Source organism: Phyllobates terribilis, unplaced genomic scaffold, assembly GCF_046119375.1.
Source record: "Phyllobates terribilis strain yellow unplaced genomic scaffold, ASM4611937v1 Scaffold_2__4_contigs__length_985480577, whole genome shotgun sequence".
In the NCBI taxonomy this organism is placed as follows: Eukaryota; Metazoa; Chordata; class Amphibia; order Anura; family Dendrobatidae; genus Phyllobates; species Phyllobates terribilis.
The window spans coordinates 810066127-810088466 of NW_027362762.1; the positions used below are offsets into that span (position 1 = coordinate 810066127).

The 22340-nt window shown below is 44.1% G+C and overlaps 1 protein-coding gene across 1 annotated transcript in view; it reads right to left on the bottom strand.

The window, feature by feature from the left end:
• Positions 1-5528: 5528 nt before the first annotated feature.
• The window catches only part of ABHD11 (abhydrolase domain containing 11), a 30820-nt gene continuing 14008 nt past the window's right edge, over positions 5529-22340 (bottom strand). Inside the window, exons 3-6 of the mRNA XM_073667585.1 lie at positions 19912-20085; positions 18467-18637; positions 10259-10440; positions 5529-7695 (exon numbers count right to left, since the gene is read on the bottom strand). Of these exons, the coding sequence (XP_073523686.1) occupies positions 7557-7695; positions 10259-10440; positions 18467-18637; positions 19912-20085 (666 nt within the window). The 3' untranslated portion in view covers positions 5529-7556. The remainder of the gene's footprint in view (positions 7696-10258; positions 10441-18466; positions 18638-19911; positions 20086-22340) is intronic.

Sequence of the window (22340 nt, forward strand, 5' to 3'; positions counted from 1 at the left end):
AGACAGGACAGACAAGATACAGGAGCGGGTCTAGGTAATCGGCCCCTAGAAGGCGGGAGGAACAGGCTAGGAGCGTGTTCAGACAGGACAGACAAGATACAGGAGCGGGTCTAGGTAATCGGCCCCTAGAAGGCGGGAGGAACAGGCTAGGAGCGTGTTCAGACAGGCCTGGAAATACAGCCTCCAGGATAGGCAGACAAGAGAACACAGAACGGGACCTGGCACCTTCAGAGTGCAAGCACACACTGAATGAAACACAATGCTCAGGCAGGGATTGATTGGAGCAGCTGGGTTATATACCAGGTGACAGACAGCAATAGGCTGAGGACGCACAAGGGGTGTGACCCACAGCAGGTACAAAAAGCAGGAAGTGATCGGGCGCCACCCTTAAGCAGCAGAAACAGACACAAACAGACAGCATGGAGGGAAGCCAGAGAGACATTCTGGACTGGAGATCAAGTGCGCGCTCTTGCACAGTGGGAGATGGACCACTATGCAAGGACGCCGCCAGGTATGTTACAGTACCCACCCTTACGCCCCCTCTTCTTCAGGCCTGCCAGAATCTTCCGCAGGGAATTCGAGGGCCAATCCTTCACTTCAAGGAGATCACTTCCACTGTCCACAGGAAAAACTGGTCTCCTCTGGGTAGCTAGGATGCTACCTCCTATCCAGCCATCCTCAGCAACAGACGAAACGGGTGGAGTACCAGGAACAGCACACAAGGAAGTCTCTCTCCACATATTTTCAGGTGGCACCCCAGAGGGTACAGGAGACAACTGGAAGTCCTCCACCGGGTTGGAGGGGAGCAGAGACTTGGGGGTAATCTCTGCTTCGAGGTACATCTTGTCAAACTCACAGGAAGAAATAGACGGGTTATCAGGTACAGGAAGAGGAAAAGTCACTGTCTCTTTGTTATCTGGTGGTACCCCGGAGGATTCAGGAAACAACTGGAGGTCCTCCGCCGGGTCAGAAGAGTGCAGAGGCTCGGAAAAAACATCTGCTTCAGAGTACACTAGGTCGGACTCACTGGACGAAGCAGGCGAGGTATCGGGTACCGAGTATAGGAAAGTCTCTGTCCATTCACCACCAGGTGGCACCCCACAGGGTTCTGGAGACAACTGGAGGTCCTCCGCCCGGTCGGAGGGGTGTAGAGACTCGGGAGTAACCTCTGCTTTGGAGTACACTAGGTTGGACTCACTGGACGAAGCGAGCGAGGTATCAGGTACAGAGTATAGGAGAGTCTCTGTCCTTTCGCTACCAGGTAGCACCCCGAAGGGTTCTGGAGACAACTGGAGGTCCTCCGCCTGGTCAGAGGGGTGTAGAGACTCATGAGTAACCTCTGCTTCAGAGCACACTAGGTTGGACTCACTGGACGAAGCGAGCGAGGTATCAGGTACAGAGTATAGGAGAGTCTCTGTCCTTTCGCTACCAGGTAGCACCCCGAAGGGTTCTGGAGACAACTGGAGGTCCTCCGCCTGGTCGGAGGGGTGTAGAGACTCATGGGTAACCTCTGCTTCAGAGTACACTAGGTTGGACTCACTGGACGAAGCGAGCGAGGTATCAGGTACAGAGTATAGGAGAGTCTCTGTCGTTTCGCTACCAGGTAGCACCCCGAAGGGTTCTGGAGACAACTGGAGGTCCTCCGCCTGGTCGGAGGGGTGTAGAGACTCGGGGGTAACTACCACTTTGGGGTACCCATTGTCAGGCTCACAGGACGGAGCGGACAAAGTATCGAGTACCAGGTGTAGAGAAGTCTCTCTCCATTTGTCATCGAGTGGTATCCCGGAGGATTCAGTAGGCAACTGGGGGTCCTCCGCCAGGTAGTAGAGGTGCACAGACTCTGAGGTAATCACAGCTTCGGAGCATCCTTGGACATGCACACCGGTTAAAGTGGGTGAAGCATCTGATGCCGGGTGCAGGAAGTTCTCCTGTGTGGAGTCTGGATGGGCAGTAGTCTCTTCGGGCAGGAGAACTGGTGCACTACCCATGCACATTACCCGTTGGGGCTTCTCCGGGATACAGGGAGATGAAGCTTCAGTAGGGACTTCAAGGTTGGGGTCAGGAGGTCTCAGGGAGGACAGACCCTGGCGTGACGGCTTGCCTCTACGTCTAGCACGTCTGGACTGCCTCTTGAGGTTGGGAGAAGTATTCCGGAGAGCGTAGTCACCCTGTGAGGATTCTGGGTGGGCAGTAGTCTCATTGGGCTGGAGGACTATTGCGCTACCCACACACATTACCGATCGGGGCTGCTCCGGGATATTGGGAAGTGAAGCTTCAGCAGGAGCCTCCGGGTTAGGATCATCGAAGACCATTAGAAAGGCCACCAGGAAGGCCATTATGTCCAGGACGATAGGATCCTGTGTTTCCCATAGGGGGTTGATCCATTCCAAGGCATCACCCGCTAGGTTAGACATAATGAATGCCACCTTAACCCGATCGGTGGGAAAACATAGAGGGTAGAACTTGAAGTGTAGCATGCATTGCTCCACAAATGCACGACTTTGTCTTGGATCCCCATAGTAACGTGGCGGATCCGCAGGAACGAGAGCAGATAGATCCATCTGGACGGGTGCGTAATTAGCCTGGAACTCAGCTAGAGGAAAAAAAATTGTATTTATTTATTTTTAATGCATGTATTCGGTGGAAAACGTCTCAGAGAGCGAAGGCCGTGGGGCTCAACGGGAACCATGGCTGAGCATGCTGTAATGCACACGCCCGGGCTGAGCGGCGTGTGCGTGTGATTCCACTGGACCGTGCCGGAGAGTGAACGCCTGGAGGGGCGTAACTAGGTATTCACCCGATCAGACCAGGGTCGCACGACGGCATACGACGCCAGTGCACCAAGGAGGAACCGAGCAGAGGGACCAGGTGCTACTCCAGGACAGACCCCGGACACGGCTGTTGACCCACACAGGGGAATACAGGAACAGACTGGTTAGGCTGGCACACAGACTGGTGGGAATAGGCAGGCACGACTGGTATGCAGGCAGGCGGGTATGCAGGCAGGGGGGTACAGGCAAGCACGGCTAGAGTGCAGACAGGAAGGCACTAGCAGGTAGGAACACAGGCGGGATAGGACCCAGTACACACTGGGACTCTGGAACAGAACCACAGATGTGGCGGACAAACACAGCAGAGTGAGGCCGCCCAGGGAAGTGAGCGAGAGCAGGGCAGGACGAGACCGCCTGGAGCGGTGAGCAAGAGCAGGGCAGGACGAGGCCACCTGGAGCGGTGAGCAAGAGCAGGGCAGGACGAGACCGCCTGGAGCGGTGAGCAAGAGCAGGGCAGGACGAGACCGCCTGGAGCGGTGAGCAAGAGCAGGGCAGGACGAGACCGCCTGGAGCGGTGAGCAAGAGCAGAGCAGGACGAGACCGCCTGGAGCGGTGAGCAAGAGCAGAGCAGGACGAGACCGCCTGGAGCGGTGAGCAAGAGCAGAGCAGGACGAGACCGCCTGGAGCGGTGAGCAATAGCAGAGCAGGACGAGACCGTCTGGAGCGGTGAGCAAGAGCAGAGCAGGAGGAGACCGCCTGGAGCGGTGAGCAAGAGCAGAGCAGGACGAGACCGCCTGGAGCGGTGAGCAAGAGCAGAGCAGGACGAGACCGCCTGGAGCGGTGAGCAAGAGCAGAGCAGGACGAGACCGCCTGGAGCGGTGAGCAAGAGCAGAGCAGGACGAGACCGCCTGGAGCGGTGAGCAAGAGCAGAGCAGGACGAGACTGCCAGGAGCGGTGAGCAAAGGGTCAGAGCTGAGCGAGACTGCCGGAGCAGTGGGCAAAAGGGTCAGAGCGGAGCAAGGCTGCCGGAGCAGTGAGCAAGGAGTCAGAGCAGGATGGACAGGGCTCTGTTCACACGGAACAGACAGGAAGGGAAAGGCAGAGCCAGATACCCACAGGGTACTTGCAGTGAAGTAGCGAGTGGACCACAAACTCACAAACGGGAGTACAGAGACAACAAGCAGGAGTTAGGTACGAGTTCAGACTCTGCAGAAAAAGGAAAGGAACGGACATAGAGAAAAAACAGGTAAAAGATAGGAGAGAGTACAGACTGGAACTGAGTGTACGGAGGAGACCGATACTGCAGCGGGATACAGGAGCGGAACTGGGAATACGGCCCCCAGAGAGGCGGGACGAACAGGCAAGGAGGGTGTTCAGACAGGACAGACAAGATACAGGAGCGGATCTAGGTAATCGGCCCCTAGAAGGCGGGAGGAACAGGCTAGGAGCGTGTTCAGACACGACAGACAAGATACAGGAGCGGGTCTAGGTAATCGGCCCCTAGAAGGCGGGAGGAACAGGCTAGGAGCGTGTTCAGACAGGACAGACAAGATACAGGAGCGGGTCTAGGTAATCGGCCCCTAGAAGGCGGGAGGAACAGGCTAGGAGCGTGTTCAGACAGGACAGACAAGATACAGGAGCGGGTCTAGGTAATCGGCCCCTAGAAAGCGGGAGGAACAGGCTAGGAGCGTGTTCAGACAGGCCTGGAAATACAGCCTCCAGGATAGGCAGACAAGAGAACACAGAACGGGACCTGGCACCTCAGAGTGCAAGCACACACTGAATGAAACACAATGCTCAGGCAGGGATTGATTGGAGCAGCTGGGTTATATACCAGGTGACAGACAGCAATAGGCTGAGGACGCACAAGGGGTGTGACCCACAGCAGGTACAAAAAGCAGGAAGTGATCGGGCGCCACCCTTAAGCAGCAGAAACAGACACAAACAGACAGCATGGAGGGAAGCCAGAGAGACATTCTGGACTGGAGATCAAGTGCGCGCTCTTGCACAGTGGGAGATGGACCACTATGCAAGGACGCCGCCAGGTATGTTACACCTAGTAGGTCAATTGCTTCCATTACAAAATGTACCTAGCGTTTGACCTTTGACAATGCTGTCTGTCAGTGTCAGACTTTGGATAGAGCGTCAGCGTGCATGCTCGTCAATTATAGCAATATCCTCCTTTCTTTGGTTTTGCAGTAAAAATGCTTAGAACCCTTGTTTTAGTATTTGGTAGGGGGCCCAGTACTTTGGGCTCTCGCGATCAGACACTGATCATCTGTCTTTTGGATAGCTGATAAAAAGTCCATTATAGGACAACTAGGATGTTATGATTTCTGCAAAAACAATCTTGTACATTGTTACATAATTTTCTAGCATACATTCTGTATCAATTTCTCATAGTTAAAAACATTTCTTGCAGTTTATCAATGGGAGCCTTCAATGTTTAGTTCTAGAGACTGAAAATCTGTCTTATCCATGAGATGGAATCACAGGTACAATGCTGTCATCAGAGCCGTGTCCATCACATGACCGGGCTGAAAAATTAACATACAGGGTATATTAGAAAATTGTAAAAGTTTTCACCATACAATGCATAAACTTTATTGCTGAAAACGGAGTACTCTTGAAGTAAGATCAAAATAACAATCTGATGCCAGATAGTAAATCGTTCTTCAGGACACAAACATTACCCACATACAGTAGATCAATGCATCTGGTCATTTTCAGTCATATTGATGGACAAGCTACATAAAATCACTGCTTGATATGTTTATTGCTGATGTTGATATAAACATACGTTGCATTTTTATTGTATGTGAATTTCAGAAAAGTAACATAAATACGAGATAAGAGAAGTATATACAATGTACATTATTACCAATGCAGGTCAGGGAGAGATACACCTATAGGGAATGTGTCAGCCCCAAAACACATTTTTAATTAACCATACCACCACGTAGGGGACTTGGCCCCTAAAAAAAAATTAGACCGTTAGTTTAGTAATCTGTTCCTCCATTGTGCTGAAAATTCTGTCATCCAGTGCTAATTTCTCAGTGCACCCCCTTGCCATTAAGTGCACCCCCTTGCCATTAAGTGCACCCCCTTGCCATTAAGTGCACCATTCCTCCCACCGCCTTTATAGGCCTTGCTGCCTTCCTCTTCCTTGATTGACATTGCTTCAAAGGAGCTAGCGCTGTCTGCAGTGAAATCTCATCTGAAAGCAGGGCAGATGGAGGTGGCAAGGCTGGCAAAGGTGGTGGGAGGTGCAGTGCACTTAAAGGGGTTGTCCCATAAACCAATAACATTTTAATTAATAGATCTTAGAATAAAAATAAGGTCCATAAGCAGATGTGTTAAGAAAAAATGTTCCTGTACTAAGATAATCTTATGTAGGTGGCCCTGCTATGTGCTGTGTATGACCGTGTAAAAACATGATCTGTACATACGACATCTCCTGGGCAGGGGAGAAAGAATAAGTAATTATACAGAAGATATATCAGTGGCTTGCAGCTGCTGCTTTCTGTGAGGTAAAACAATTCCCTGACTGAGGAATCACAGGACTGAGTGTTTCTGCCACGTTTCCAGCACTCTGAGCTCATCATAAATCAAGTCAATGAGGTAGAAGCGTCGGCTGTCACTGAGCTTATATGTCTCAGACTTGATTTATAATGAGCTGTAGGTAGATGTGGTAGAAATGCTCACTCCTGTGATAAAACAAGCAGAGAAATGTTGTACCTCACATAAAAAAAAAGCAGCTGCGATCCCCAGCTGTCCTGTTTGTATACTCTTTTCTTCCTCCTCTGCCCAGGAGCTGTGGTATGATCAGACCATGTTAGTGCATGGTCAGACATAACCATTATACAGTACATAGCAGGGACACAATTATACGATTGTCTCAGTACAGGAACATTTTTTAACACATTAGATTGTGGAATTTATTGTTACAAGGTCTATTGATTAATCTATATTTTGTTTGTGGGAAAACCCCTTTAAAGCCATTGTACACACAATACTAACGCTGGCCACACCCGACAATATCAGCAGGATCAGCCAACAGTCTAATATGAATGGGACCTCCTGACTATTCCCTGGAGGATAATGTCAGGGGAAATAAGGGTCGGGTAGTTTATTTTAACGCCTGACACTGTTATTTTTCAAGAGATGAGCCGCTTCACTCTCTCCTTTGAGAACACAAGAACAATCAGCTGAGCCAAACTTTCATGTGTAAGGGGAAGTTGGGAACGACTGATGAAGGCCCAATGAGCACTGGGCTGTCAGCCAATGTATAGGCCAACATCAACAACTTGTTCACACCAAGACTGCATGAAGCACCAAATCAGCATATTGAATTAAAGTCAAATTCCCCGCATAACAGAGGGACAAGTTACTAAATTAAAGGTGTGAGTTTTAAAAGTGCCAAATTTACATGGCTGTGTGGATAGTTTAAAACGTATTTTAGGGCTCCTAGACTCCCTTTAAGTATGCTGATGGGAATTTATATTAATATTTTCAGCCAATATGGCTGCATTTCCTACATTCCAACCAAAACAGAAACATGACAATATCTCTGAAATCAGAAAGAGTCATAAATTGCCTACTACTCTACTTTCTGATGTACAGATATATCCAAGTTTAATGTCTTTTACATTCATCTTTCATCCACTCCCATATTTGTAAACCTTATAATACTGCAATAAAGTCTTCCCACAGTCTAGATGACAAATCACTGAGCAAGTAGAACCATTTTCCACAGTTTGGATCTACAGAAATGTCTGTCTTGTGTTACGTCGACTCTACAAAGTTGCAGATGGCATTGAGGAAATCCTGTGTCTGCTCGGCATGTACCCAGTGTCCTGCACCCTGAATGTACTCCACATTTGCACATGGGAAGAGGCGTTCTATGTCAGGGTAATTCTCCGAACTGAAAATTAAAATAAAAGTAAAAAATTACGTTAAAAATATTATACAGAAAATATGTTGACACCGTTAACCTGAATATTAATAAGACCTTCCCTTTAGTGACCAGACCTGAATGGGCCTTAAAGGGGCTTCCCGATTTCAGAAAACACATGTTCTCCGGGTGCAGTTAGTCTTAAATTAAACAAACTGTGCTTTACCCACCCTTCCTGGGTTCAGAGCCAAGTTTCTGTTGCTTCTCCCTGTCTCTGTTATTGTCTGCAGTGCTGGTGTCATGTTAATTGTGCTGCAGCCAATCAGTGAAGTTTCGCGTCTCTAAGCGGCTTGTGCCGTCTACTACTAATATGTCTAGGTTTTTTATTTCATTTATGTAAAATGCATTTTGTATGAAGAAATATACATATTTTTTTTGTATTATTCGTGCTGCAGCTTATTTTATTTTATATATACACATACACACACTCCTCAACACTGAAATTACAACACCATCAAACCATCACGATTTATTAACTTTCAAGTATGAGCACCACGCACATAAATACACGTACTTACATGCCTTGCCATGCTATCAACAAGGTTATTAATGGCTGTGTCCCAAGAGCAGTTTTTCAAAACTACAACATCAGGCCGCATGTTGCTCGTGCTACTGTGAGCATCCTGCGTGGCCTAAGCATGCAACACCTGATGTAACTCCAGACTAGTCTCCCATTGAGCAAATGTAAGACGTCATTGGTTGGGAATTGCAGAAAGAGCTGCCAGCAGCGGATCTTGATGATTTGTGAAAGCAAGATCATTCAGCATGGCAGAACATTCCTCAGACAACCATTAGTAACCTCACTGATATCATGGCAAGGTGTATTTCCATAATTCAAAGACTATATATAGTCACATACACACACGTACATAAGAACACACATACAAACATACTGTACATACATACAGAGAAGCACACACATGCACCTGCAAAAAAAATAAGTTTTTTAGTATTTTTTTTATTACATTTTTTTTTCAGGTATTAGATGTGTATAACATACCAGCAAGAAAAAAATGAAAAAGGAAAAATCCCCACTCAATCTAATTTTTTATCATATAAAATACACTTAAATACATAAAACAAACCAAAAAATAAAGACATTAGGTATTCATACAACCTTAATAACTTGGAGCATAAACATATATAATAGTAAATATTATACATAAAATAATTTGTCCCCCGAAAGATCATAAAAGAACTCTAAGGCTATGTTCCCACGTTGCATTTATGCAGCAGAAAATTTCTGCTGCATAAATGCAAGTCCTCTCCCGGAAAAACGCATGCGGAATTCCGCACGCGTTTATCGCGCATTTTTCACGCGTTTATCACGCGTTTTCCACATGCGGAATTGCCTTGCGTTTTTTATGCATTGGACAAAGGCAATTCCGCTTGCGGAAACGCAAAATTAAATGACATGCTGCGGATTTTTGAACGCGGCATAAACGCTGCGGAAAAATCCACAGCATGTGCATAGAACTTGCGGATTCCCATTGGGGACCATGGGGTGCGGATATACATGCGTTTTTCAAGCGTTTACGCTGCGGAAATTCCGCAGCATATACGCTTGAAAAATGCTACGTGGGCACACAGCCTTAGGAACATTTTTCTTTTTGTTGCTCATTTTTTTCTACTGCCCGTGGGGCTTTCATATCAGGACTTTTGTCTGCTAGGAACTCTGTTATGCTGGGCAGAGACCTGTTAATCAAGTGATTGTCGGGTCCTGTAGAAGCAGTGGCACTGCCGATGCGTCGGTCTGCTACATATTGCTCACTGAGTGCTATGTAGCCGGCAAAGAAAATAGAAAAGGTAATAAACCGCTTCTGTCTTCTCCCCAGGGTCATTGCCTGTGTCTGACAGCCAGGGACCAGACCGGCACTTGCTAGATTTCAGGTCTGGACATCAAGGATAAATCGAACATCAAGAAGAAGTCCGGGCTGCGGCTGATCTCTCACTTCCTCTTGATGTTCGATTTGTCCGCAGACAAAGACAGTGATGCCAGCGCTGATTCAGCACCAGGCTCATGTGTCATAACAAACGCATGAGAGCCCCTGGAACGCGAGTGCAGACACCGCTGGAACGGTGAGAGCACTGGAGGTGGGTATAAGCTTTTGTATTTTATCGAGGCCAAACATTTAGATCAAGAAGGGGTTGTCCTAGTAGTGGGCAACCCCTTTAGTAGAGGTCTGACTCTCAGGACCCAGCCCCGTTGTTCAGTTAAGGGGGCTGTAGTGCTCGAGAGTGAGCGCTGCAGCCTCTTGATTGTCTATATAGCTTTGTACACCTGTATGCTGGCTACTTAGCAATGGCTTGGCTGGAAATTGCAGCATGGTACGTTATTAGAATCATACTGTAATACCTAGCACAGCGGCTTCCAAGTAACTGGCATACAGGTCGATGGAACAAGATAAACAGCTGCTGATTGGCAGGCCCTAATATTGATGGCCTAGCCTAAAAATAGGCCTGCAATATTGTGATCCTGGAATATGCAATTAAAATGAATGTCTGTCATTTAACACAATGCCTGATAGTTCACCTGATGTATGGAGAATTGGCGCCTCCCAAGAAGAGCGTCGGTCCGGGGTAAGAGCAATGAAACTCTGGAAAATCTAGTAAATCTTGGAGATGGTTTGAGATGGCATCAAGATTTACTCTCCATTTAAAATGTCCATTATCTTGCACAAGGTTAGTGAGCAAAAACTGGCGAACAGATGCTTCCTGTGAATAAAAACATCAAAATGCAGATTAGAACAGTTGGAACTATTCTGCATTAAAGGGGTTTTCCATCTCCTTCTTTGATATCACTTATTGGCTGAGTGTGCTATGAAAATAATAGACAGCACATACCTGCCGATCTTGTGGATCCTCCACCGATCCCCCATTCAGCCGGCCAGGTCCCCCCTGTGTCTCTTCTCCTCTTCCAGCGTTGGCCACCCCTGTGGTCACTTATTGTTAGTGCATAAGTGCTGCAGCCAAACCAAGAAGAGAAGGAAGTGGGAAGAAGTGGGGGGATCCACAGGTGGGATCAGAGGGTGAGTAGGTGCAGTTTATTACAGATATAGCACACTCGCCCTGTATGCAAAAGAAAACCCCTTTACTGAATATACTATACATTTTAGAGATGTTCTATCTGAAATTGTGCTTCAATTCTGCACATTCTATGGCACAAACAGAGGCAGAAAGTGCAGTCTGAGGATATGTTCACATGTGTATTTTAGCTGTGGATATCTTGCAGCAGCAATGCCATGGTGGAGTCCATTGCCGTATAAACTGCTGCAGAATTTGCTGCGAAAATGGTGCAGGCAAGCTTACCATTTGGTCTGCAGTGTGCGTCTCATCTAAGGGCTTTTTCATCTGCTACATTTTACATATAGAACTTTTGATGTCTCCATGACAAACATTGTATGAACCTAGCTACATTTGAGGACATCTTATAGTTTATATGTTTAATCCCTTGCTGAAATATGATATACTTGAACATCATATGTTTGGTCTCCTTATTTGATACTGGCTCAGGATCTGAGGCCACATTTTTTCTGGCAGATGACGGCTGTGTAATGCTGCCACCATTTGCCTCTAACAGCCGTGATGGTCTGCTGTCATGACGGTTCTCCTATGAAAACCAAATAGTGACTGACACTCACAGGAGATCGTGATTTTTAGTATATACAGTACAGACCAAAAGTTTGGACACACCTTCTCATTTAAAGATTTTTCTGTATTTTCATGACTATGAAAATTGTACATTCACACTGAAGGCATCAAAACTATGAATTAACACATGTGGAATTATATACTTAACAAAAAAGTGTGAAACAACTGAAAATATGTCTTATATTCTAGGTTCTTCAAAGTAGCCACCTTTTGCTTTGATGACTGCTTTGCACACTCTTGGCATTCTCTTGATGAGCTTCAAGAGGTAGTCACCGGAAATGGTCTTCCAACAATCTTGAAGGAGTTGCCAGAGATGCTTAGCACTTGTTGGCCCTTTTGCCTTCACTCTGCGGTCCAGCTCACCCAAAACCATCTCGATTGGGTTCAGGTCTGGTGACTATGGAGGCCAGGTCATCTGGCGTAGCACCCCATAACTCTCCTTCTTGGTCAAATAGCCCTTACACAGCCTGGAGGTGTTTGGGGTCATTGTCCTGTTGAAAAATAAATGATGGTCCAACTAAACGCAAACTGGATGGAATAGCATGCCGCTGCAAGATGCTGTGGTAGCCATGCTGGTTCAGTATGCCTTCAATTTTGAATAAATCCCCAACAGTGTCACCAGCAAAGCACCCCCACACCATCACACCTCCTCCTCCATGCTTCACGGTGGGAACCAGGCATGTAGAGTCCATCTGTTCACCTTTTCTGCGTCGCACAAAGACACAGTGGTTGGAACCAAAGATCTCAAATTGGGACTCATCAGACCAAAGCACAGATTTCCACTGGTCTAATGTCCATTCCTTGTTTTCTTTAGCCCAAACAAGTCTCTTCTGCTTGTTGCCTGTCCTTAGCAGTGGTTTCCTAGCAGCTATTTTACCATGAAGGCCTGCTGCACAAAGTCTCCTCTTAACAGTTGTTGAAGAGATGTGTCTGCTGCTAGAACTCTGTGTGGCATTGACCTGGTCTCTAATCTGAGCTGCTGTTAACCTGCGATTTCTGAGGCTGGTGACTCGAATAAACTTATCCTCAGAAGCAGAGGTGACTCTTGGTCTTCCTTTCCTGGGGCGGTCCTCATGTGAGCCAGTTTCTTTGTAGCGCTTGATGGTCTTTGCAACTGCACTTGGGGACACTTTCAAAGTTTGCCCAATTTTTCGGACTGACTGACCTTCATTTCTTAAAGTAATGATGGCCACTCGTTTTTCTTTACTTAGCTGCTTTTTTCTTGCCATAATACAGATTCTAACAGTCTAGTCAGTAGGAATATCAGCTGTTTATCCACCAGACTTCTGCACAACACAACTGATGGTCTCAACCCCATTTATAAGGCAAGAAATCCCACTTATTAAACCTGACAGGGCACACCTGTGAAGTGAAAACCATTTCCGGTGACTACCTCTAGAAGCTCATCAAGAGAATGCCAAGAGTGTGCAAAGCAGTCATCAAAGCAAAAGGTGGCTACTTTGAAGAACCTAGTATATAAGACATATTTTCAGTTGTTTCACACTTTTTTGTTAAGTATATAATTCCACATGTGTTAATTCATAGTTTTGATGCCTTCAGTGTGAATGTACAATTTTCATAGTCATGAAAATACAGAAAAACCTTTAAATGAGAACGTGTGTCCAAACTTTTTGTCTGTACTAATATATATATATATATATATATATATATATATATAATGACATACAAATCATTCCTTTTTTTCCTTCCATTAATTATAGAAAAAAAAAAACATTAGAAAAAAAAATATGTAGTATCTCTACATCTGTAAAAGGTGATCTATCAAAATATAAAATTAAATTAGTCCAACTTGTAAAAAAAAATATCAAAATGCTAGAATTTTCTTTTATCGGCGGCCACAACACAGCAGAAAAAATGCAGTAAGAAGTTATCAAAGCATCATATCTACCCCAAAATGTCATCTCAAGGTGTAAAAAACAAGCCATCTCACAGCCCCATCCACCAAAAAGTGAAAACATAACGAGTCTTAGAAAATTGGTGACACAAGCAATTTTTTTAAATGAATTTCCGAATATTTTTCCACCACTTAAATAAAAAAAAACCCAACTATGCATGTTTGGTATCGCCGTAACCAGGGCTGTGGAGTCGGTACGCCAAACCGCCGACTCCAACTCCTCAATTTCCATGACACCGACTCTGACTCCCTCATACACGGCTCATGGTTAAGTGATAAATTTACTGTAGCACAGATTCATCTCAGCTAAAAGTCTAGACCCTTAGATCAGGAATAGGACAGACATTTATAGGACATTTCATAAGTTTCCCAAATTCTTATGAAAAAAATATTCCACACAAACTGCATTGAACTACTGTACCCAATTTATTATATATTTTAGGAGTTGGAGTCGGTCCATTTTTTACCGACTCAAATTCTGACTCCACCAAAATGGACACCGACTCCACGAATCTGACTCCACAGCCCTCGCCATAGCTGTACCGACCTGGAAAATCATACCGCCAGGTTATTTTTACTGTGCAATAAATGCTATAAAAATTGTAGAATTGTGCTTTTTTTTGCAATTTTGCAGAATTTGGATTTTTTTTCCCCATTTTCCAGTCCATCACATGATAAAATGGATGGTGTCATTCAAAAGTACATCTCATCTTGCAAAAAACAAGCAAACGTATGGCTATACTGAGAAGGATGAAAAAAGTTATGGCTCTTGGAAGAAGAGGAAAAAAAAAAGCCCCAAAACGGAAAATCGCCATATCAGGGAGGCGTTAAAGGTAGTGCTGACACCACGTTGCAAGCCAGAAAATGAAAAAATGCAGTACAGAATATGTTTTGTGAAGCCTGCAGTGTAACATAGTAACATAATTTTTAAGGTTGAAGGAAGACTAAGTCCATCTAGTTCAACCCATAGCCTAACATGTTGATCCAGAGGAAGGCAAAAAAAAAACATGTGGCAAACACTAAGCTCCACATTGGGGAAAAAAATTCCTTCCCGACTCCATACGGCAATCAGACTAGTTCCCAGGATCAACGCCCTATCAATGAATCTAGTATATATAACCTGTAATATTATACTTTTCAAGAAAGGCATTCATGCCCTTCTTAAATTTTAGTGGTGAATCACTCATTACAACATCATGAGGCAGAGAGCTCCATAGTCTCACTGCTCTTACAGTAAAGAATCCCCGTCTGTGATTATGATTAAACCTTCTTTCCTCCAGACGTAGAAGATGCCCCCTTGTCCCCGTCTCTGGCCTCAGAGTAAAAAGATCAGTAGAAAGGTCTTTGTACTGTCCCCTCATATACTTGTACATAGTAATAAGATCACCCCTAAGCCTTCGTTTTTCCAAAGTAAATAACCCCAAGTGTAATATCCTGTCTTGGTATTGCAGACCCCCCAGTCCTCTAATAACCTTGGTCGCTCTTCTCCGCACCCGCTCTAGTTCAGCTATGTCTTTCTTATACACCGGAGACCAGAACTGTACACAGTATTCTAAGTGTGGTCGCACTAGTGACTTGTATAGAGGTAAAATTATGTTCTCCTCATGAGCATCTAGGCCTCTTAATACATCCCATTATTTTATTTGCCTTTGCAGCAGCTGCCTGACACTGGCCACCAAACGTGAGCTTGTCGTCCACCAATACATCCAGGTCTTTTTCAGTTACAGTTTTGCCCAGTGTTTTACAATTAAGCATATAATTATACATTTTATTTCCTCTGCCCAAGTGCATTACCTTACATTTATCCCCAATAAAGCTCATTTGCCATTTATCAGCCCAAGCTTCTAGTTTACATAGAGCCTCCTGTAATATAAAATTGTCCTCCTCGGTATTGATTACCCTGCAGAGTTTAGGGTCATCTGCAAATATTGAAATATTACTCTGTATGCCCCCTACAAGGTCATTAATAAATATGTTAAAAAGAAGGGGGCCCAATACTGACCCCTGTGGTACCCCACTATTAACTGAGACCCAGTCTGAGTGTGTTCCATTAATAACCACCCTTTGTTTCCTATCACTGAGCCAGTTCTTAACCCACATACATATATTTTCCCCTATCCCCATTGTTCTCATTTTATGTGTCAACCTTTTGTGTGGAACCGTATCAAAAGCTTTTGAAAAGTCCATATACACAACATCCACTGCATTTCCTTGGTCCAGTCCCGAACTTGCCTCCTCATAAAAACTGATCAGATTAGTCTGACAGGAACGGTCCCTCGTAAACCCATGTTGATATTGGGTCATGAGGTTATTCTTCTTCAGATAGTCTAGTATAGCATCTCTTAGGAAACCCTCCAGGATTTTACCCACAGTAGAGGTTAAAGGGGTTTTCCCATGAACAAAAGTTGATTTTAATCAATAGATCTTGGAATAATAATAATTTCCACAATTGGATGTGTTTAAATAAAATGTTCCTGTGCTGAGATAATCTTATAAATGTGCCCCTGCTGTGTACTGTGTAATGGCTGTGTCTGACTCTGCAGGAACATGGTCTGATCAAACCACAGCTCCTGGGCAGGGGAGGAAGCAAAAGAGTATACAGACAGGACAGCATGGGATCGCAGCGGATTCTTTATTTGAGGTAAAACATTGTTTAAACACAGACAGTGAAATATTTTACCTCATAAAAATAATCAACTCCGATCCCATGCTGTCCTGTCTGTACAATCTTTTGCTTCCTCCCCTGCCCAGGAGCTGTGGTATGATCAGACCATGTTCCTGCACGGTCAGACACAGCCATTACACAGTACACAGCAGGGGCACATTTATAAGATTATCTCAGCACAGGAACATTTTATTTAAATACATCCAATTGTGGAAATTATTATTATTCCAAAATCTATTGATTAAAATCAACTTTCGTTCGTGGGAAAACCCCTTTAAGCTTACCGGCCTATAATTTCCAAGTTCAGTTTTTGTCCCCTTTTTGAATATTGGCACCACATTTGCTATACGCCAGTCCTGTGGTACAGACCCTGTTATTATGGAATCTTTAAAGATTAAAAATAATGGTCTATCTATGACGTTACTTAATTCCTGCAGTACTCGCGGGTGTATCCCATCCGGGCCCGGGGATTTGTCAACTTTAGTGATTTTTAGACACCGCCGTACTTCCTGCTGGGTTAAGCAAGTGACATTTAATGGATAATTTTTATCATCACTAATCATGTTTTCTGTCATGCGATTTTCTTGTGTTAATACTGTGTACTCTGTTTCTTGGTTGTTTGGGACCTTTATATTGATGGCCTATCCTTAGGATAGGTCATGAACATCTGAGCGGTGGGGGTATGACACCCAGTACCCTGCTTTTGCCATTGTTATTGCTTAAAGAAAGGCTAGCAGTTTCTTCATTATTCAATGGAGTGAATTAAAAAAAAACAACAACCGGAAAATGATAGGAAAAAAGAGATTACAAAAACTATGGGAAAACCCTCCAAAAAAACAGTGGCATCTAAAATCGTCAGAAAATCGCGTAGGAAACGACCGAAAAAATGACACAAAAGACGCTTCAGGAAAAAAAATATATAGAGGTTGTTCTGAAGTGTCTTCTGCTTGAAAGACTCGGTGGATTAGTTTGAGTTAAAATTATGTCACATGCACATATCCTTAAGGCCACGGCCCCACTATCAGTATTTGGTCAGTATTTTTTCTCAGGAGTGGGAGCCAAAACCAGGTGAGGAACAATCAGAGAAAAGGTAGAATAGAAACAAGTCACCAATTCTGCATTTATCACCCACTCCTGGTTTTGGCTCCCACTCCTGAGAAAAGATACTGACCGAATACAGATGGTGGGGCCGTGGCCTTAGAGGGTCTATCGCATAATTTCAGTGCATTTGATTTCTCCCTTTCTCCAAAGAGTTATAATTTTTTTATTTTTCTGACAACTTTTTTTTTTAGGACAAATTGTAGCTTTAATTGTCACATTAATTTTTTGATAGAAGGTATTGAAAAAAGAAAAAAAAAAACAAGTGTGAAGAAATGGTGGAAAAAAAACGCAATTTTGCCATTGCTTGGTTTTTATTTTTACATTGTTCATTAAAAATGCCTGGGCAAAATATTTTCCAGGTTAGTACAATTATGATGATATTAAACTGGTAAAGTTTTTTTTTACCTAAATTCAGAAATTAAAAAAAGACAAAAAAATTGGTTTGTGACTTCATGTGATAAAAACTGCCTCCGTCACATATTTCAAGCTGCAACCCCTCTTATTCATGTGTCATGACGGTTTTCAGTCTGAAGAAACACTGCTCCAGACATGTGTGTCAACCGTCAGAGGAGCAGCATTCGGAACAAACATAACTGATCTGCTTGCTCAGCTGTGTAGCAGGACTAAAGAAGGACTAACTGACTAAAGGCTGACTCAGCACGACAGACTTTTTTCTTCAGCTTCAGTCCTGCAGTATGGTCAGTCAGTCTCCATGTCCTGCTGTAAACCTGTCAGACTGACTCAGAAAATCATGTTTACAAATCAGTACACAACAGGACTGAAGCTGGAGAAAAAAAACCTTTTGTGCTCAGTCACTTGAGGAGAATTGTTTTTCTTTTCTCGTGTTACAGCTGTGGAGCAGGGCTGTATTGATTGTTTGTTCACAATGCTGCTCATCTGACAGTTGAGACATACAGTACAGACCAAAAGTTTGGACACACCTTCTCATTTAAAGATTTTTCTGTATTTTCTTGACTATGAAAATTGTACATTCACAATGAGAAGGTGTGTCCAAACTTTTGGTCTGTACTGTATGTCTTGAACAGCGTTTCTCCAGGCTGCAACCCATCCTGACACGTGACTAGGATGGGTTGCAGCTAGAATTATGTGAAGGCAGCCATTTTTATCAATTTCTTGAAGAACCCCTTTAAAGAGCAGCAATCAGAGCTAGATGTTACAGGGAGACGCAGGCTGTATAACACACATGCCATTTACTTGGTATCGTGTGGGTGCAGGCATACAACTGTACCTGATGTATGACTACACCTATGGTAGGGTATTTGGTGGGAAAATAATATGTTTAATGGAAAAAACAGAAAATGCTCTCCTCCATCTGAATGCTTTATTATAACCTTCTGTGTCATTATCTCAAAATGTACAATTGAAAATAAAAGTTAAACCGTCCATACCTTAATAGTTGTACTTAGCTGCTCCTCTGCCAGTCTTCTGGCTGTAGATCTTGGCATCTTCTCTTCTAAAAGTACATTCTGCATAACTTTAATATACTGAGGAAAACCAGTCTGTGGCACTGCTGGAGAAGGACTTATGTCCACGGATACTAAGCGCTCCACCATGTGGGGCTGAGAACAACAAAAGAAAAGAGTCAATTTTGTATCCATACATTAAAAGAGTATTCTCATCTCCAAGATTCTATCTCAATATGTAGTAGGCGTAATAATAATAATATTAGCAAATACCTCCAATTAGAAATGTAGTATAGTTCTTCAGAGCTATGTCGCTTACACCATGTGCAGGGCATTGCAGTAGCTCAGGTATCCATGGTTACAACCACTCATATAGTAAGAGTTAGTTAGTTGATAGTGGTCGTAACCATGGACATCTAAGCTACTGCAAAGCCCTGTAGATGTGGTTTGCGACATAGCTAATCAGAAGAACTATACTTCATTTCTAATTGGAGGTATTTGCTAATACTATTATGATTACACTTACTACATATTGGGATGGGATATTGGATATGGGAATACCCCTTTAAGTATAGATGATTTTAGTCTAGACATGTGCAGGCAATCAATGGATAACTAGGAAAATTCATGCATAGGTGTGTAGCTCCTAAGAACGCAAAAGAAGCAAAGCATTAACTAGATTTTGTTAGTTACATCTTAAAAGGAACCTGTCAGGTCAGGGAACGCTATTAACCTGGAGATGTGGGGTTAATCTGCAGGTTAATAGCGTTATGAAGGTGCCTGGCCGCTGTAATGAAAGTGCAGCACCTGGGAAAAAATGAATTTTATTTCTTCTGGGAACTGCCTCTCACAGTGCTGTGAGCGGTGACTGAAATTGCCCCGGGCACGCTGGCACGACAAAGCTGGTGGCTCCCGGGAGAAATAAAGTTAATTTTCTCCTGGGTGCCGCACTTTCGGTACAGAGTCCAGGCATCTTCATAACACTATTAACTTGCAAATTAACCCTACATCTGCTGGTTAATAGTGTTGATGGACCTGACAGTTTCCCTTGGAATTTGTTTAAATAAAAATAATGTGCAGAGAGAAATGAGAGTTTATCAGACACGGGTCCACTCTGGTCCGGAAGATGGATCCCATATTGACACGGAGTCTCAAGTTGTGTAAAACTGCAGATTATACTGCATCACAAGAACAAAATGGACATCGCCCTCAAGGTGACATGACAATGTGGATGAGAGCAATACTTGACACAGAGTACAGATGGGGACAGCATTGTTTTTGGATCACAATGGTCTCCTGGAGTTTTATCAAAGTGTGTTCTCATCATCCATCACTGGGTAGTTTTTATCTTTTTATGCACACTTTATTTACATCCTCAGCATATAACTATGTCAAAACATATTGACAAACTCTGCATTTGTACTCCTTACTTCTTGCAGTGCCAAGGTCATGGCCGTCTTGCCTCCCATGCTGTGACCAATTAAGACACAACTGGAAATGTTTAACTGCCGCAAGAGGTGCCGCACATCGCCACTCATCGCAGGGTACGTGATGAGATCGCAATGCGGACTGCTGCCATGGTTGCGGGCATCTAACGTCAGCACCTGCAGAAAATACAACAAATGCCACACTTGTATTATTTTATAAAAGTACTATTGCAAGAAAATACATACACACTAATAACAGGAGATTGCCTGGTGTAAAAATGTTAAAGGAAATATTTTAGTAGGTTTTTCTATGTAATCTGAGAGTAGCCTGATGTAGGTGCAGAGACCCTGATTTCAGTGATGTGTCACTTGCTGGTCACTGCAGATATAGCAGTGCTCACACTACTGAGCCCTGTATAACCCCGCCCACACCACTGATTGGCAGCTTTCAGCATTGGGGGCGGGGTTACACAGAGCAGTTGACTGGGAGGCACGAAACACCTAGTTCTGTAGTGATAATCTCCTGCTGATAAATCACTGATTTTATTGAAACAGCAACACACAGCCTAGTAAGTGACATCACTGGAATCAGGCTCTCAGCCCCTACACAGTGCTGCTATCAGATTACAGATCAAAAACCTGCTGGTGGATTTCCTTTAATAGAGTTGTCTGGGCTAAAAACAATCTTGACCAGGGCCTTGGATTCTGTAAAAATACCAAAACTTGCCATCCTGACTTGCTGTCGCCCCATGGATCCAGAGCAGGCCGCTCTATGGTTTGTACTGGCACTGGAAGTGAAAAAAATCACCGTTTCCCTGTCATAGGCTCTCTAGGGTCTGTGATTGGCCGCAGCGGTCATTTGACTACAACAGCATGTTATCAGAGAAGCCAATAGAAGGTCCACACCAAACTTTCCAATGGGAGAAATGTTCCTCTAGTAATCATAACCGGAGAGGAATGACATGAATATAAGAATTTGGGCAAATATATCATTTTAAAGAGATTTATGCGCCAATAAGGGTCAGAGGGGAGTGATGTTTGGACGTTATTATTAGAAGTTCTATGTTTAAAGCAATAAAATTGTTCTACCCTTTGAGAAACAATAACCCCTCAAATACTTAACATTGTCAGCTATTGGTACACAAACATATTGAGTCTGTCTTTGACTATATGAAGGCGACAGATGGGAAAGAACTGATTTCTGACAATTAACCTTTAATCCAGAAAATGACCCGAAGCCAACCAAAGCCATCCTTATGTCTGAGTTCAGATCACGTTGTGTGGCTGGTGACTTACGTCTGAAGCACAGAAAAACATATTTCATACATGCTCCCATAGACTTCAATTATACCGAGTCCAAAACATTAAAAGGTCAAGCCTCCCAAGTTGTATCAGTGTTGCCTGTGTTTTAATCTGAACATATTAGTATGATGGTCAACTTGATAGAGAGGTAAAATAAGAATTTGGATCCTTTTAGCTATGACAAGTGCTGACAAGAGCAATAAATACTCCTCAAAGGGAATCTGTCACCAGCTATTTGCCACATAATCTCAGAGTAACATAATGTAGAGACAGAGACCCTGATTCCAGTGATGTGTCACTTACTGGGCTGCCACCACCACTATTTGGCAGCTTTCGGCCTATGCACAGTGTGCACAGAAATCTTCCAATCAGTGGTGTGGGTGTGGTTATACAGGGATCAGCATTCAGAGAACTGCTAGATCTCCAGCAGATAGAAGTGATTTTATCAAAATTACAGGAAGCAGCCCAGTAAGTGATACATTGCTGGAATCAGGGTCTCTGCTCCTATATCATGCTGCTCTCAGATGAGGTAGCAAAAACCTGGTGACAGATTCCCTTTAAGTGGATTGTAATGGTGCATTGAGACACACCAATTTTGTCCCGTCAATATATATTAATGATTGCCGCCTGACTATATACGAGGGTCAGTCAATAAGTAATGCCTCTTATTTTTTTTCGCCTTAAATAAGGTAGTTATGTTAAATATTCGAATTTGGCACAATTCCTCAAACCTTCTTCTCCAATCCACAGCAATTGCAACTTCCTTCACCAACAGGTGGCAGGACTGTATCCGTTTGCAAAATGGCTGACATCGATGTTCGCATTAGACAACGTTCTGTGATTGAATTCTTGCATGCAGAAGGTGAAACGCTCATTCGAATTCATGAGAGACTGAAAAATGTGTCCGGTGATGCAACAGTGGATGTCAGTACTGTTAGACGATGGGTTCGTCGCTGTAACACAGCTGAAGGGCCATCACCGTTGGCTGACAAAATGCGGAGTGGCAGGCCAGTAACCGCAGTGACTCCAAGCAACATTCAGCGAGTCGATGACATCATTGGTGGTGACCGCCGGGTGACAGCAGATGAATTGTGTGGCATTATCTGCCTCAGTAAAGGCAGTGTGATGAA